At 42.9% G+C, this 16,395-nt stretch overlaps 1 protein-coding gene and 2 long non-coding RNA genes across 5 annotated transcripts in view; all 3 read right to left on the bottom strand.

The window, feature by feature from the left end:
• The window catches only part of LOC120048146 (ensconsin-like), a 37,982-nt gene extending 28,248 nt beyond the window's left edge, over positions 1-9,734 (bottom strand). For all 3 annotated transcript variants that reach the window (XM_038993881.1, XM_038993883.1, XM_038993884.1), the window contains exon 1: positions 9,647-9,734. In XM_038993881.1, coding sequence (XP_038849809.1) covers positions 9,647-9,731 — 85 coding nt within the window. In that variant the 5' untranslated portion in view covers positions 9,732-9,734. The remainder of the gene's footprint in view (positions 1-9,646) is intronic.
• Positions 9,735-13,174: 3,440 nt separating this feature from the next.
• Positions 13,175-14,468, bottom strand: LOC120047473. The gene is made up of 4 exons (XR_005476889.1): positions 14,209-14,468; positions 13,815-13,936; positions 13,450-13,563; positions 13,175-13,322 (listed from the first exon to the last, which is right to left on the bottom strand). It is a non-coding gene; the product is annotated as an uncharacterized LOC120047473 (long non-coding RNA).
• Positions 14,469-14,710: 242 nt separating this feature from the next.
• On the bottom strand, positions 14,711-15,434 carry LOC120047804. Its single transcript, XR_005476928.1, has 3 exons — positions 15,330-15,434; positions 14,913-14,976; positions 14,711-14,818 (listed from the first exon to the last, which is right to left on the bottom strand). It is a non-coding gene; the product is annotated as an uncharacterized LOC120047804 (long non-coding RNA).
• Between the last annotated feature and the right edge of the window lie 961 nt (positions 15,435-16,395).

Genomic DNA, 16,395 nt, shown 5'->3' with positions numbered 1-16,395 from the left:
TTATAAGACTGTCATCTGATGAAGTTGTTTCTTGGTTAGTTTGGTTGGCTTTGTGCATGCTACCTGTGCTGTGAAAAATGTCTGTCCTTTTTTGTATTTGGTGGTGAGCTAACATAAATGTGGTGTTTTCGCTGTAAAACATTTTAAAAATCGGACATGTTGACTGGATTCACAAGATGTGTATCTTTCATTTGCTGTATTGGACTTGTTAATGTGTGAAAGTTAAATATTTCTAAAAAATATCTTTTGAATTTCGCGCTCTGCCTTTTCAGTGGAATGTGGGAGGAGTTCCGCTAGCGGAACGCCGGTGCCAGACAGGTTAATGGTTAAATAGTTTCAAAATGCTGACCACCTCCAATCAGATTCAAGGTGGGCGATGTGCAACAGGCACTGTTCTTCACTCTCTGATCTTGTGACAATTTGATCTGAATGAACTGTGCCGAGTATGGCGACAGAATCAAACCCATAGACGTTAATGTTAGTTATCATTCATTATACTTGTCAAACATGACTGACATTTAGCCTATATTTCTGTAATTTAAAGTCTCATAGTTTGGCAACATTTTCTGGCCCATCCCTCAAGTGAGCATCAGTTTGTACATGAGGCTGTAGTCAATATGCATATCACATACACTGACATGTAGGCTTCTTTATTCATTTAAATATTATTTCAATGTTGGCCTCTGATCCAATTCTGAGCAGATTAATCATTTGATATTGCGATTTGTGTTATTTATTAAAACTTGTCCATTTGGACAACTTAAAGGGATACTTCGGGATTTTGGCAATGGGGCCCTTTATCTACTTCCCCAGAGTCTGATGAACTTGTGGATACCATTTGCTAGCAGATACCAATACATTGCGCTAACTCTAGTTAGCATTGGCTCGTGAAACTACCTCCAACTTCCTTCATACTGGACAGAGGTATAAAGATGGTATCCACAAGTTCATCTGACTCAGAAGTAGATAAAGTATCCCTTTATATCTAAATTCTTCTTGTCCGACATTTTATTTTTTACTTGACACTGACAAGAGAACAAGCATTAATGTTGAGCCCTGAAACAGTATCAATATTTTTCATGCAGGTCATCATGGATGAATGAATGTCTGCTGCTAATCCCACAGGAAATGGAGGTCAGTTTACTTTTCCTCTCCTCTAATAAATGTTTTCCCCCCCGCCACATGTTTCGTAAACAACAGGTCTGGACTAATACTGAAATGCTTACTTATGGGCCCATCCCAACAATGCAGAGAGAAAAGACAAATATGAAGTAAAAACACGTAATAAAAGTCATAATAGATATACAATGAGTAACGATAAATTAGGTATATAGCAGGGGTACCAATACCAAGTCGATGTCCAGGGGTACAAGGTAACGCGTCACTGGGTGGGAATCCCAGGTTAAGTGATTAAAAAAATGGATGAAAAGGAGTTAATGAATGACGATAGCATTCATAAGCTTATGCACTAGTTAGCCAACCCACTGCCTCTAGAAACTGAGGGGTAGTTTAATTCATGCTCAGTATTCGAATACACATTTGGGGTTAACAATTAAGTAGTGTCTCATGAGCTGCCGACAATATAAACATCCACCTTTCCATCAGGGGAATAGACAGGGGAGAGAAACACAGGTGGAGGGAAATTAGATTAACTTTAGCAAATACACAGCTCTTGGATGTACCAAATAGGGGAGAAAAGATATAATCCAAGTCTGTGCAGATATTTATGAATCATCCACAAAATGAAGTTACCCTCACATCGGCTTAAAGTGACTCTTACAACACTATTCATCTGGTGTCCTCCTCGCCCTGCCAAGGCTTAGGCAGCTCTGTCGCATGGCAACTGTTGCTGAGCGAGGCAGAGTACAGCTTGAGAGATCAGACAAGGGTTTATATCTGGCTCACTGTGGACCAAAGCCTCAAAATTCACACTAATTCCAAGCGCAGTGCCAAAGAGAACTGAAAAAATATTAACATGTTACATTTACATTTTAGTCATTTAGCAGACGCTCTTATCCAGAGCGACTTACAGTAGAGTGCATACATTTTATTACATTTACATACTGAGACAAGGATATCCCTACCGGCCAAACCCTCCCTAACCCGGACGACGCTATGCCAATTGTGCGTCGCCCCACGGACCTCCCGGTCGCGGCCGGCTGCGACAGAGCCTGGGCGCGAACCCAGAGACTCTGGTGGCGCAGCTAGCACTGCGATGCAGTGCCCTAGACCACTGCGCCACCCGGGAGGTGGGTTAAGGGATAATCCACAGCGAACCACTAATTCCTATGATTAACAGTGTTAGTGTTACATTGAAAACTATTTTTGTTAACAAATGTTTCATTTTGGCATTATAGCATGATTGGTAGAAACATGTGAAAATCGTTTTTGGAAATCTGTTGCAGCTCAAGTCTACTACAAAACCCACAATGCAATGCTCTCTCTGGGCTGGCTAGCTAGAAAACATAGCTACACACAATAATACCAAAGTCAAAGCATGGGAAGTAGCTACCTACTGTAAAAATCTGCACTATCAATTTAGAAGTCTCTCACCGAGTTCAACTTGCATTTCATCTCTGCTCAGAGCACATTTCTTTCCCACAGAGTTACTTTTGAAGAAATGGGAAACTCCATTAGAATTGTATTAACACCCATTGTGTACGTTGCCCATGCATCGTCAATGGGATGCGCAGTGCATTCTGGGACAAGGAGAGCCCTCCTTCAATGAGTGAATGGGAATCAATTTGGTGCTAGCTCAAAAAACAAACATTGGCATGCATTTCATGAACAAGTACAACATTGCAAAATAGACTCATATCCTGACTTTCAGAAGCGATTGCGTGACAATTAGCTTAGCAACCGCATTAGGTGAATGTGATGAGTTGACAGTCAGTTTTGGTGGGGCGATTTTCCTTATATTGCCCAATGGGATACCCATCTCCTTTCTGTTACATCTTCATTTCCCACAGACACAGCGCATTGCGACATAGTACTTAGAGAAACGTAGTTCAATAATTTGGTACACTGTTTAGATTAACTTCTTATGGCTGGGTGGCAGTAGCTTGGATGAATAAGGTGCCCAGAGTAAACTGCTTGCTACCCAGGCTCAGAGGCTAAGATATGCATATTATTAGTAGATTTGGATAGAAAATACTCTGAAGTTTCTAAAACTGTTTGAATGATGTCTGTGAGTATAACAGAACTCATATGGCAGGCAAAAACCTGAGAAAAAAAATCCAACCAGGAAGTGGGAAATCTGAGGTTTGTCTATCCAATATACAGTGGGATATTGGCCATATTGCATTTCCTAAGGCTTCCACTAGATGTCAACAGTCTTTAGAACCTTGTTTGATGCTTCTACTGTGAAGAATGAGGGAAGGAGAGCGCTTTGAGTCAGGTGTCTGGCATGAGCTGAACATGCGCGCTCGCGTGAGAGCGACCTGCTTTCCATTGCATTTCTGAAGACAAAGGAATTCTCCGGTTGAAACATTGAAGATTTATGTTAAAAACATCCTAAAGATTGATTCTATATGTCGTCTGACATGTTTCTACGAACTGTAATGAAATTGTCTGACCTGCTCGTCATGAATTTGGATTACTGGACTGAAAGCGCAAACAAAATGGAGGTATTTGGACATAAATGATGGACTATATCGAACAAAACAAACATTTATTGTGGAACTGGGATTCCTGGGAGTGCATTCTGATGAAGATCAAAGGTAAATTAATATTTATAATGCTATTTCTGACTTCTGTTGACTCAAACATGGCGGATATCTGTATGGCTTATTTGGGCTCGGAGCGCTGTACTCAGATTATAGCATGGTGTGCTTTTTCCAGTTTTTTTTTTTTGAAATCTGACACAGCGGTTGCATTAAGGAGAAGTTTATCTAAAGTTCCATGTATAATACTTGTATCTTTTATCAATGTTTATTATGAGTATTTCTGTAAATTGATGTGGCTCTCTGCAAAATCACCAGATGTTTTGGAGGCAAAACATTACTGAACATAACACGCCAATGTAAACTAAGATTTTTGGATATAAATATGAACTTTATCGAACAAAACATACATGTATTGTGTAACATGAAGTCCTATGAGTGTCATCTGATGCAGATCATCAAAGGTTAGTGATACATTTATCTATTTCTGCTTTTTGTGACTCCTCTCTTTGGCTGTGACTAGGTGCTGACCTAACAATCGTTTGGTGTGCTTTCGTCGCAAAGTATTTTTGAAATCGAACACTGTGGTGGGATTAACAACAAGTTTATCTTTAAGCACATCTAAGCAAAATATACACTTCGTCATGACGATATAAAATGGATGGATGTGTTCGACAACTATGCCCATACCAGCTATTGGCTGATTTGACGATCTGGAATTCAGGTAACTGTTTTAAAAGTGTTATAAAATGTGAGTGTGTGGTACACAATCACCAGAGACAAGAATTTTGTAGCTATGACACGTTCCTACATGATTTCCTGACGGACCACTTAGAAGTTAAATCATGGGGACATTTTTTATTTTACCCAAATAATGCTCCTCCACTCCCAATATTACTGGAATAGATGTGCATCTTTAGCCATTGTTCTTTACAGAGTATCTCAATAGGAGCTAGTCAAGAGGACAAACCTAACACGGCAAACAAAGCTGCAGCAATATCTCAGTAATGTATTAGTGAACCATCCTTAATGATCACCTGTTTGTGTGATAGCGTGATTAGGCCTTGGTGTAGTCTGCCCTAGCAGACACAGTAAAGAGCAGGCTGAGGATATCATCACAGAATGTGAAAAAGGAGACAGAGTCAGAGTCACCATCCTTCTATCCACTCAAAAAAGGAGGGCAGTGGGCAAATAGTGGGCAAATAGTGGGCACGCTCCATTACGATGGACGCAAATAACAGTCCACCATATCAACATTAATGACTGAGTCCCTGGTTACACCCAACTATGCTCCAGTCCATACCCATTAACCCTACTACTACCCCATGAGAATGTTGATACCATACATTTTTCAAAGCCAATATTAGTCAAACTATGTATTGATCCAGGTATTTCTCTCCATACATGTCAACGTAATGTAGAACTGAAAGAGCCAGGTGTCCCAGGGCTCTACAGTGCGACCATTTTAAAATGTAGGAGCACCAGTGCGGCTAGAAAAATTAAGGATTCTACATTTCTTTGTGCACCTAACTGTTTCAACTTAGGTGCACACATCATCCTTGTAAAAAGGTCAACATAGAGCCCTGTGTCCTTGTGAACACAGAGAAGAGCTGACGAGGGGAGGAAGAGGGCACCTGCATCCATCTCTCCATCACTATGGAGATTTGCATCGATAAGCATACATTAGACCTGAATGGGCTGGCTGCAGAAAATTAGACAGACTGACGCAGCACAAAGCCGGGCCAGAACGTGGGTAGTGTTTTTTAAACCAGAAGTCAATGGTGACTGTGTGAATGTATTATGGAAAACCATTAGGATACACAACAGATTTGCCTGCCTAGCCTATGTCCACAACTAAAACACTATCCTTTGAAAACAACCTACTTTTTCCTGCATCAGACCATAGAGGACATTCCATTTTATATAGCATTTGCTTGCTAGCTGCGGAGGTGCCACATTGCTACGATAGGGGGAAACTCCTTAACCGATTAGTCTGAAGTACGTAACTTATCCTATTAGGCAGTTAGGATATAGTACAGGAACAGCTTTGAACAGAGCTCTCTATAAATCACACGCAACATAGTAAATAGACTGGCTATAGACGGGTTGGTTGTTTAGCAACAAAACCGATAACTATTGGGCAAAATCATACAAGGTTGGCTTAGATTGTTGACATGTAACCCATTATATTTTCAATAAACATTGGAGACAAACACATTTGCACAATGATCACTTGTCTTTAAAAAACATTGTAGGTGACAGTTGTTGGTTAGCTAGCAAGCATTTTTTTTGTTGCCATAATAGCATTGACATGAAATCTGTCAAAATACCTCAAAACAAGACATGGTATCAAGAACAAGATTAAACTTGTTTAAACAAGTCACTTACAATTCCCCACATGGCAGTTTCTTGTCATTGTTGCTATCTGTCCATCCAGAATCACAGCAATACAGACTTCTTCCCCATTGAAGCGTGCACATAATTTGACGTTGTCAGCTAACCCATCTATATTGGTTTAGGCTAGCTAGGCTAGGGAACAGCCCCAGGCAGAGCTGTTAGGGGAGGCAGTAAGAGACCACTCTCCATGGGGCTCCTGTCTTGGAAGAGGCCAGTCAATGGTCATAAACAGGAAGCAGGCCAGCCTGCACTAACATGCAGCTGCAGTTATGTTCACAGACGGCCAAAACCACCAGTATCCAACCAGCAAATGTCTAACTTCGAGGCACTATGGGTAATGCACACCAATGAGCACTTGTATAACAGTATGAGGCATAAGGGTACTCAGATATCCACCCGACTTCATAACCCCTTATTCTTCACAATAAACTGAGAACATTGGTTCACTGCTAAAGAAGACCCATGCTGACTGACCGTTGCACTGGTGCCTCCTGTTCAAAGCGTCACCCACCACACACACACACATACCAGTCAGACGACAAGTAAGTTCAGTGGGTCAGTGAAGTTGTTCCAACACTCGCGCTCCCTCTCTCTCTCTCCAGGACCCCGGCTGCAGCAGTAACAGGCTGGGTGTTACTTGGTTGGCAGGAAGTGCAGTACTGCAGATGCCTGGAGTGTAATGTGTCCACACGGTCTAACAATGACAGCCTTCACCGGGCACAACTGTGATGAGGGTGCGCACACACACAGACAGCAGATCTTGTCCATGAGAACTGGGGACACATTCACTCAAGAGCTAAGCCTGGGCTATTTCCAGAGCCACCGGGATGATACGTCAGCGACAGCAGGTTGTACGCCATTCTCACTGGCTAATGAGAGAATGCCCTAACCAGAGCTTGGCTCCTTAGGGTGCACACAAGGACTGTCCCAGGTTGATGTGATGTATGTCCACACATCACTCATGGTAGGCCAACAAGTGCAATTGAGTGGATAGGCTAGTAGGCTCAATGCTTATACAGTCCACTGATTCAAAGCAAAATCTATGAACTAGGCCCATCTTTCCTTTTTAGTGTGTCATTTACTACTCTATACCATCAAAATGAGAGGGTGATGGACTGGCCTCTTATTCAAATAATGTAGTCTACATTTGCTTCTCAAATCTTTCCACTGTGCCGAAAGGAGAGGGCCTTTTGCATGAGTAAGCACATCCATGATCGTTAACTGCAACACAATCAGTTCTTATTCACCTTATAAAAAGAGTTGACCTGCCTGGGGGCACGTTTCTCTCTGTGTTGTAATGCCTGGTGAGGAACCAAACTGTGTTCTTGACTGGGGCTCTGCCATCTCACTGACTAGCGGGTCATGACCTCAACTCAGGGTTAACCTCCTGCAGAATGCAGAGATGACAGGATCTCCTCCTAGCCGTTTCACTGCTACAAGCGACTGCACCAAATAAGGCCTGTCAATTTCCTCCTTTGATTCAGTCACAGCGATTCAGAAATATTGATCAAGCTTTTGATTCTACAGCCCAGGCAGAGCCAGGATTCAGATAGCCTTGCCTGGATTTGAGTCCCAGGCATCTGATCTGCACTCAAGGTCTGAATGCCCAGTTTGATACACAAGCTCACATTCTTGTGGAGATTTTAAGGCTGGACTAGATTCCAGCCATTATTTTGTTAGCCTTCCTATGTCCAAATGTTGAGGGAACCTCTACAAAGTCAGTGCAGTTGGGATTTTCAAACATCCCCTCATCACCCTCTAGGCTAGATTGCATTTCACTGGAAAATACTTCCACAAAGCCACAAAAATCAGCGTGGATAACTTTCAGAGTGAAAATAGTGAATGGGAAACTGGATGAAGAAAAGTTATGGTCTACTTTCAGAAACCCCTTCTCCACAAGGAAAAATGCACACCCAAGCCGTGTTATGTTGGGGGGGGGGGAACACTGGCATTTCAGCCAAATCTTACAGTTTGAGTCAAAACAAACTGGGCATTCAGACCTTCTGACGTAGACCCAGTGAGCACTTGGCTGCCACTCAGGAAGTGGCCCGCAGAAGAGATAAAAGGAATGAACGAGGGACATTGAAAGGAAGTGTGTAAATAAAATTACTGCCGTTATAGGAGGAGTAAAAGACAGAAAAAGTGTTGGTTTATACAGCAATTTTCAACCACTCAAGAAACAACCCTTTATCACTGACTGCATCCATGAAAACTAGCTGTAACTGGACAGTCTTATCCTCCATCAGCAGCTATGTGGGCTTGTTGTTCAGTGCCTGTGTGGAACTCAGTGCAAAACCACGTTAGAAGTTATGTAGCTAGCTAGCTACCTTGTCAAGACAATTTTTGACCATGGACATGATTACACTATTCTAGTCACTCTAATCATGCTAAACTTTCAGTCACTCATCTAACATAGGGTTTGGATTATTGCAATTTTCTATTGAATGGACATATCTTTATAAAACTTGAATTAAATATTAATTTTATGGGTGAACACCTTAGAACCTGTGACATGTAAACAAGGTTAGTACAGTAGACTGAAATATTTTTTACTTTGAGATAATGTTCACTGCTTGAATCCCGCTTGAATGCTAGCTAGCTAACAGGCCAAGACAATTGATGTTGTAACGTTAGCTAGCTAAAATTAGCTAACAGTTACATACAGCCAAGTAGGAAAACTGCTGCATAGACAAATAAATATGGTTAGCTAACTAACGTTAGCTCTTTGCTCAGCTACCCTGCTAATTTAATTTTAAAAAGTATCACTTGCTGGCCTTCCCAAAATCAATCTTATTAGCCAAGATATCTACCTAACGTTGGCTAGTAAACTAGTTAGTTAGCCAGCCAGAAACCACCGTTTACTACTTTTCATACAAAATGGCTAGGTACCTAAAGTTGGCTTATTAGTTAACCGTAGGACTAGGAGTCAAAGATGGGCATGACGTTAGTCAGAAAGTAAACACTTGTGAGGCTGGCTAGCTAAGTGTATACACAAACCAGCCAACTATGTTAAATGGCCAAATAAGTTAGTTAGGTAAAAGCTAACTAGTTAGCCAAATATTTAAAAAAAAAGTTAACAATGTATGTATGGCGCCAGACATCAGCGCGCAGATGTGTCAAACGGTCATGAAATCAATTTCGGACCCAACGATTGGTTGTCGTTCTGCTACTACAGTAACTCTGTTAGTTTAGGTGTTTAATTGCAGTTCACAATAAATAAACTAACTTTAATTGAAACATGCCGAACGTTGTACCAAATATAATGGCGTGGTTATGATAGCTAGCCAAGTTACATTACAGTGCAAAATAAATGACCCGGTAAACTATCATTTTGATGTAGCCATTTCGCTAGCTAGTAGTAGCTTTGACAGATAACGTTAGCTATCAAAGTAGCACCGGGGGGATCAGACTACCAACCCCAGCACATTGTCAACGGATAGCTACGGCTTACTAGCCACAAAACATGTTCAAAATGTGTAGCTAGGTTACCGGTAGCAGGGTCACTTAGCAAACAACCAAGAGCAATTTCGACTTAATAAAATACATAAGGCACATCAATATTTAGTTACGCTATGTGTATTTCTTACCCATTTGAGCTCGCAACTCTTTCAGAGACGTTGCACCCTCCGCCATTTCTATGAAGTTTTCCTTCTCTATTTTATTATGGCACATTACCCAGAGACGCGCATAATCCGCGGGTACGTGGACATCCAAGTAAAACAAGGGAACGAGCCAATAATAGGCAATAGCGTCACCTAGCGTGAGAATTTATGGATGACAGTAGGCAACTGTTGCTTATCATGTATTTTGACGTGTTGATGGTGAAATCCTTTCAAAACACAGATTATGGAATGATAATGTATGCATGTTTTATTACAATGGAAGTTTAATTAGAACACAAGTAATATTAGGCCTCCCGAGTGGCGCCACGGTCTAAGGCACTGCATCGCAGTGCAGGATGCGTCACTACAGTCCCTGGTTTGAATCCAGGCTGTATCACATCTGGCCGTGATTGGGAGTTCCATAGGGCAGCGCACAATTCGCCCGGCGTCGTCCGGATTTGGCTGGAGTAGGCCGTCATTGTAAATAAGAATTGGTTCTTAACTGACTTGTCTAGTTAAATAAAGGTTACATTTAATATATATTGTTTTGTATAAACATTATATGTATTGCTGTCATAGCATAAATACAAAGTCTCCTTGAGGACTTACCTTATGGAGAAAGTTGGAGAGTCTGAGGAGATAGTTTCAGGAGAAACTGCTTTGCTGCAGTGGTGAACCAACCCCTTCCATAAAGAAAACAACATGTTCTCCCTATTTCCATCCAACACTAATGCTTCTGTCCTACCCCATCTCACATGCCTTAGCCAGCGGGCCCTCATTAATTTGAATGGAAAACAGGGAGAAACATGACACTGTGGGTTCAGTTACACTGCCCTGAATGATACAGAAGAGCCCCATGTTATTTAACACTCTAACCACCATCACAAATAATGGAAGTGGTAGTGAGATGTTGGGCCAGTATACCTATGAGATACTATAAACCCCACAATGGTATATTTGTCATGGGTTCACAGCCTGCCGTTTACATACTATTTGATGGTTAATGATGACGTCTCTGTGCTTTGCCTCCTGTGATTCGGATGACAAAGTCATCTATCTAGGTCACATTACAATGCTGACTATTCACACCATATGCAAACAAATGATACCACACTGTCTTATGCAACAGAAAGGAGTTCAACAGTATTATATATGTAATGGCTATACATTCAATGGGTTAATTTAACCAAATGTGTACAAGCAATGGCAGTTTATAGCCCAAAAGAAATCACGTTTCAAACTGTCAAGTTCTGCTCCGTTTCGCTTGATTAAACCAACATTGACATAATGACAAAGCAAAAACAGGTTTTTAGAAATGTTTGAAAATTCATAAAATAAATACGTTTTCAGACCCTTTGCTATGAGACTCGAAATTGAGCTCAGGTGCATCCTGTTTCCATTGATCATCCGTGAGATGTTTCTACAACTTGATTGGAGTCCACCTGTGGTAAATTCAATTGAATGGACGTGATTTAGAAAGGCACATACCTGTCTATACAAGGTCCCACAGGTGAAAAAACCAAGCCACGAGGTCGAAGGAATTGTCCGTAGAGCGAGACAAGATTGTGTCGAGGCACAGATCTGGGGAAGGGTACCAAAACATTTCTGCAGCATTGAAGGTCCCCAAGAACACAGTGGACATCATTCTTAAATGTAAGAAGTTTGGATTCACCAAGACTCTTTCTAGAGCTGGCTGCATGGTCAAACTGGTCAATCTGGGGAGAAGGGCCTTGGTCAGGGAGGTGATGGTCACTCTGACAGAGCTCCACAGCATCACGCTGTGGGGATGTTTCTCAGCGGCAGGGACTGGGAGACTAATCAGGATCGAGGGAAAGATGAACGGAGCAAAGTGCAGAGAGATCCTTGATGAAAACCTGCTCCAAAACGTTCAGGACGTCAGCGCTCATGACCTTTGCCCCACGACCTCAGGACCTGGGGCAAAGGTTCACCTTCCAACAGGACAATGACCAAAAGCACACAGCCAAGACAACCCAGGAGTGGCTTGGGGACAAGTCTCTGAATATCCTTGAATGGCCCAGCCAGAGCCCGGTCTTGAACCCGATTGAACATATCTGGAGAGACCTGAAAATAGCTGTGCAGCGACACTCCCAATCCAACTTGACAGAGCTTGAGAGGATCTGTAGAGAAGAATGGAAGAAACTCCCCAAATACAGGTGTACCAAGCTTGTAGCGTCAAACCCAAGAAGACTTGAGGCTGTAATTGCTGCCAAAGCTGCTTCAACAAAGTACTGAGTAAAGGGTCTGAAAACTTATGTAAATGTGCTATTTCAGTTATTATTATTTTATGTTTTTGGGGAAAAAATCTAAATGCCTGTTTTTGCTTTGTCATTATGGGGTATTGTGTTTAGATTGATGAGGGGAGAAAACAATTGAATCCATTTTAGAATAAGGCTGTAATGTAACAAAATGTGGAAAAAGTCAAGGGGTCTGAATACTTTCCAAATGCACTGTATGTCACACAGGCCAAGGTGGGATTGGCAACATGTCCCTAGGGCCTGGATGTCTCTGTGTGATTGGTCACCAGACCACGGTGTATCCTAGCAACAACGTCAGGGCGGGGCAGGAGGGCGGCGGCCTGGGCCAGTTGGGGCAGTAGGATGTAGGTGGAGGTGCGCAGGTACTGGAAGAGATCCTGGAAGCCATGGAGGTTAGAAAGGACCTCCGGGGTGACACCCAGGGAATAGCCCAGCCTTCTCACCCCACTGCCCCGGCCACAGCCCCCTGAGTCCAGCAGCAGAGACAGGTCCTGGACTGTGTCATAGTTTAGCTCCTCCAGACTCTGACCTGGACCAGCACAAGAAGACTAGGAGTTCAGTGTCAGTCAATGACATAAATATTGGTGTAAGCACTGTAATAGAGACTTGTCAGTCAACACCCAAACCGTGGAAACACAAAAAGTCAACCTGATATCAGTTTCTGAAAACATTTGGTTGTATATTCATATGAAAATACAAGAGCATGAATTGATTGAATTGATCAATCTCACCCTCAACATCACTTGATCGACATGGGAGAGCCTACCGTACCTTGAGAAACTGTGCAGATTTCCAACAGTTTTTGTTCCATCTACAAATGAAAAGTGGAGTGAGTTAGACTAGTTATAAGAATTTCCTAGTGTCTCATAATTTATAATAGATCATTATTCATTAGAAAATGAAAATGAAAACACAAAGCACATGCAATACCTCCTCTGGTGTGTGACAGTGTCCTCTCTGACCCTCCCAGGGGCCGTCTTCACCTCCATGTTGAAGGGATGGCTTAATGTTGGTGGTGACATTGATGACAATGGAGGTGGGATGCACTTCACCCTCATGGCTCAGTGAGCTTAGGCATCTTATTGGTGGAAAGAAAGAGGATCTATTGTTTGACATCTATTCATCCACCAGCCAACATGACCGGTAGACGGAGAAATGCAGAGAAGATTGTTCAATTGACCCGATTACAGTTATTCCCCAAAGCAGAACCTCTGGCCAGGAGGATAGGTACCTGTGTTGGGCGTTCTGTGTTGGTCCAGGACTCTCTGATGGGGTAACTGGTGGTTTCTCTCCAGTCTCTGTGGTGTTAGAGAGGAGTGTATTCCGTGGGAAGGCTGTGTCTACTTCAGAATGTAGACCTTCAGGACAATACTTTGGAACCTGTTCTGAACACCCCACAAAAAAAACCCACATATAATCCACATTCCATTCCCACCTTGTGTGAATACAGAAAACAAATGGGAGATCGAGTACAGTTTTTAGCCATGGTTTGAACGTGAAGGCAAAACTCACTGAATCTCTCAATGATCAGTAGTAAGGCCCAAAGCAACAGAAGCAGTAGGAAGATTGAGGCGGAAGTCACTGAACCAATAAGAGCCATGGAGACTTGGACCGTATCCAGCGTCACTAGATGAACAATACACACATAACCATCATCTACACAACTAGTTTTAAGAGTCAATGTACTATTACTCACTGTTTTCTGTAACTCCTTTGAAACTTCTCCTGGAAATAGTGATTGCCAATGAAATTCTCACTCTGAGGAAGATCATTTGAAAATCAATGGGCGCTACCAGTGGAAGGCTTACAGTGATGTTATAATTGTTTGCTAACAACATTCACTTATTTACTGGCTGTTAGATTCATGTTTACCTTACCTGCTGCGGAGGTGTGTTTCCACTGCAAAGGTAAACACTCTTTCCGGATCTTGCCTGTGGGGCTGTAACAGGGCATGCACGACAGGTCCACCTCCCCACTCCTACTTCTGAGCTTATAATACCTGAGTACAGACATAAACACCAGACATAAAGACATACGCAGCATGGCCCATGGGGATGGTGACTGATCCTAAGTTTCCTTCATGCTCTCTAAGACTACAATGTTTTTTGGCCTCTCTTGAGCGTTATTGGAATACAATACAATGGAATTGTAATCAGTATTATGTCACAAATGGAAACCAGCCAAGTCCAAACTTGACCCCCTGAAGTGAAATGTTACGTGTTTCCTTTTGTCTGCACTGCACTTTACTCACCCCATAGATATAGGACTTACCCTGGGAGGCAGTTGCCACACTGGGCGTTGTTGGTGGGTGAGCACACTGCTCTCTCCTGGCGGTTTAGCAGAATACAACGAGTGCACTGCCAGCAGGGGGCCAACCCAGTCTCAGTACTGAACTGCCCCTCTGCACACGCCACACAGCGGCCGCCCTCTCCCCCATCCCCATAACCACAGTCCTGGGACAGGAATCAGACAGGTGTAGAGCCAGAGGCAGTTAAACAGATACACACAGACAAACAGACACATAGACACACAGCCCCACACACACACACACACAGACAGACTCATGCACGCACGCACGCACGCACGCACGCACGCACGCACGCACGCACGCACACACGCACACACACACACACACACACACACACACACACACACACACACAGGCATATGGATGGACGAACTAACGGACGCACACGCACGCACGCACGCACGCACGCACACACACACACACACACACACACACACACACAGTAACTCTATGTGTTACGTCTGTTAGCTGCTCCCCAGGTCCACAGACAGGACAGTCAACACAACTGCCATTAGAGTGCAGAAACTGGGTCTGATCACAGCTGGGCTGAGACAGTGCCAGCAGACAGGATGCCTGTGGAGAAGCACAAGCCACAAATAAACACTTATTGGCATAACTCTATGGTGAAACTCCCCCACAACAAAACACAGAATGTAGAAGCACCTACCATCAGCAGAGCTGCAGAAACACTGGCCTCCATAGAAAGACCCTCCATGGTCCTGTAGTCTGGGCTGCTCAATGTGGGAGACATTCAAATTATAGTAATCAACTGAAGAAGTCAGGAAATCATTCATTTCTCCATCATTTTGCAAAAAGAGTAGACTGCCCTCTAGGGGTTCCAAGTCATATTTTTACAAAATGCCACAAACATTCTGTCAATGATAGCTGATTTCAGAAAAATTCTAAATTGTAGCCAATATTGATTACATTTCAGAATTTTGAATATGTCCATATGCCCAGTAGGTAGCAGTAATGCACCTTAACATTGCACACTGCCATAAAACACCAAAGAAGAAGAGCCAATATTGAGAAAAACAGCAACAATCATGCTAAATTAAATAGACATAGTCCTTAATTACCATACCTGTAATGCTTCTTCCCAGTGTGTTCTCACTCAAACTTTATGGGTGTCCAGGGTCTGTGGAACTCATCCAACATGTATTCGGAACTGCCTGCTATTCTACATGGCAGACCCTCACTCAGCACAGCAGAAGAGAAGGAGAGGGTGCTTGCCCACTTTAACCTTCAGGCCCCTCCCTCTCTCTCCACAGGGTGGCTCACAGTGGTGGGAAAGCTTCATGGGAATCCCCCTCTCACCACCCAGCATTCCTGCTCTGTGACACAGGAGAGATTCCCTCCCAGGCCAATAGAAGGCAAGGGAACACTGGGGATGCTGATGCCCACCTGGAGCCTACGTAACGGCTGGCCTTCTCAGGTTCCCCCTGGTCTGGTCCTGGCTGGGAAGCCCTTTCCAGGGGCTGGGCTCTGTTCTATAAGGTCAAGGAAGGGAGGGGGGAGCAGGTGAGCCTTGAAAGTGGATGAATACGGTCCTCTGTTTCATACAAAGGAATAGCCTTGTGTATGTAGGCTGTGTGTGTGCCTCCATGGGCCTTACTCCTCATGTAGTGTATTGCAGATTATAAACTGTATACAGAAATGCCAGTTATATAAAGAAAAAGACTCAACTACTGAATAGTGATGCACCTTGAAGGTTACAGCACACTAAATCGCCAGGTCAGCGGAGTCAATCACCACCTTCCGGAGACACCTGAAACCCCACCTCTTTAAGGAATACCTAGGATAGGATAAAGTAATCCTTCTAACCCCCCCCCCCCCCCCTTAAAAGATTTAGATGCACTATTGTAAAGTGGTTGTTCCACTGGATATCATAAGGTGAATGCACCAATTTGTAAGTCGCTCTGGATAAGAGCGTCTGCTAAATGACTTAAATGTAAATGTAAATGTAAATGCCCAATAGGTGGCAGGCTCAGGAGAATGCGAATCTAAATGTTACAGTATTTTCTGAGTATAACTGCGTATTTTCGCTATGCATTGCTGCATGGCATCTGTGTGCATATCTTTGCATTTATTTTTTTATTATTGTTATTTTTTAAATTGAACCTTTATTTAACTGTGTTAATGAGGGCATA

Source organism: Salvelinus namaycush, chromosome 5 (genome assembly GCF_016432855.1).
Source record: "Salvelinus namaycush isolate Seneca chromosome 5, SaNama_1.0, whole genome shotgun sequence".
NCBI classification, from domain to species: domain Eukaryota; kingdom Metazoa; phylum Chordata; class Actinopteri; order Salmoniformes; family Salmonidae; genus Salvelinus; species Salvelinus namaycush.
This window is presented reverse-complemented; position numbering and strand designations above follow the sequence as displayed.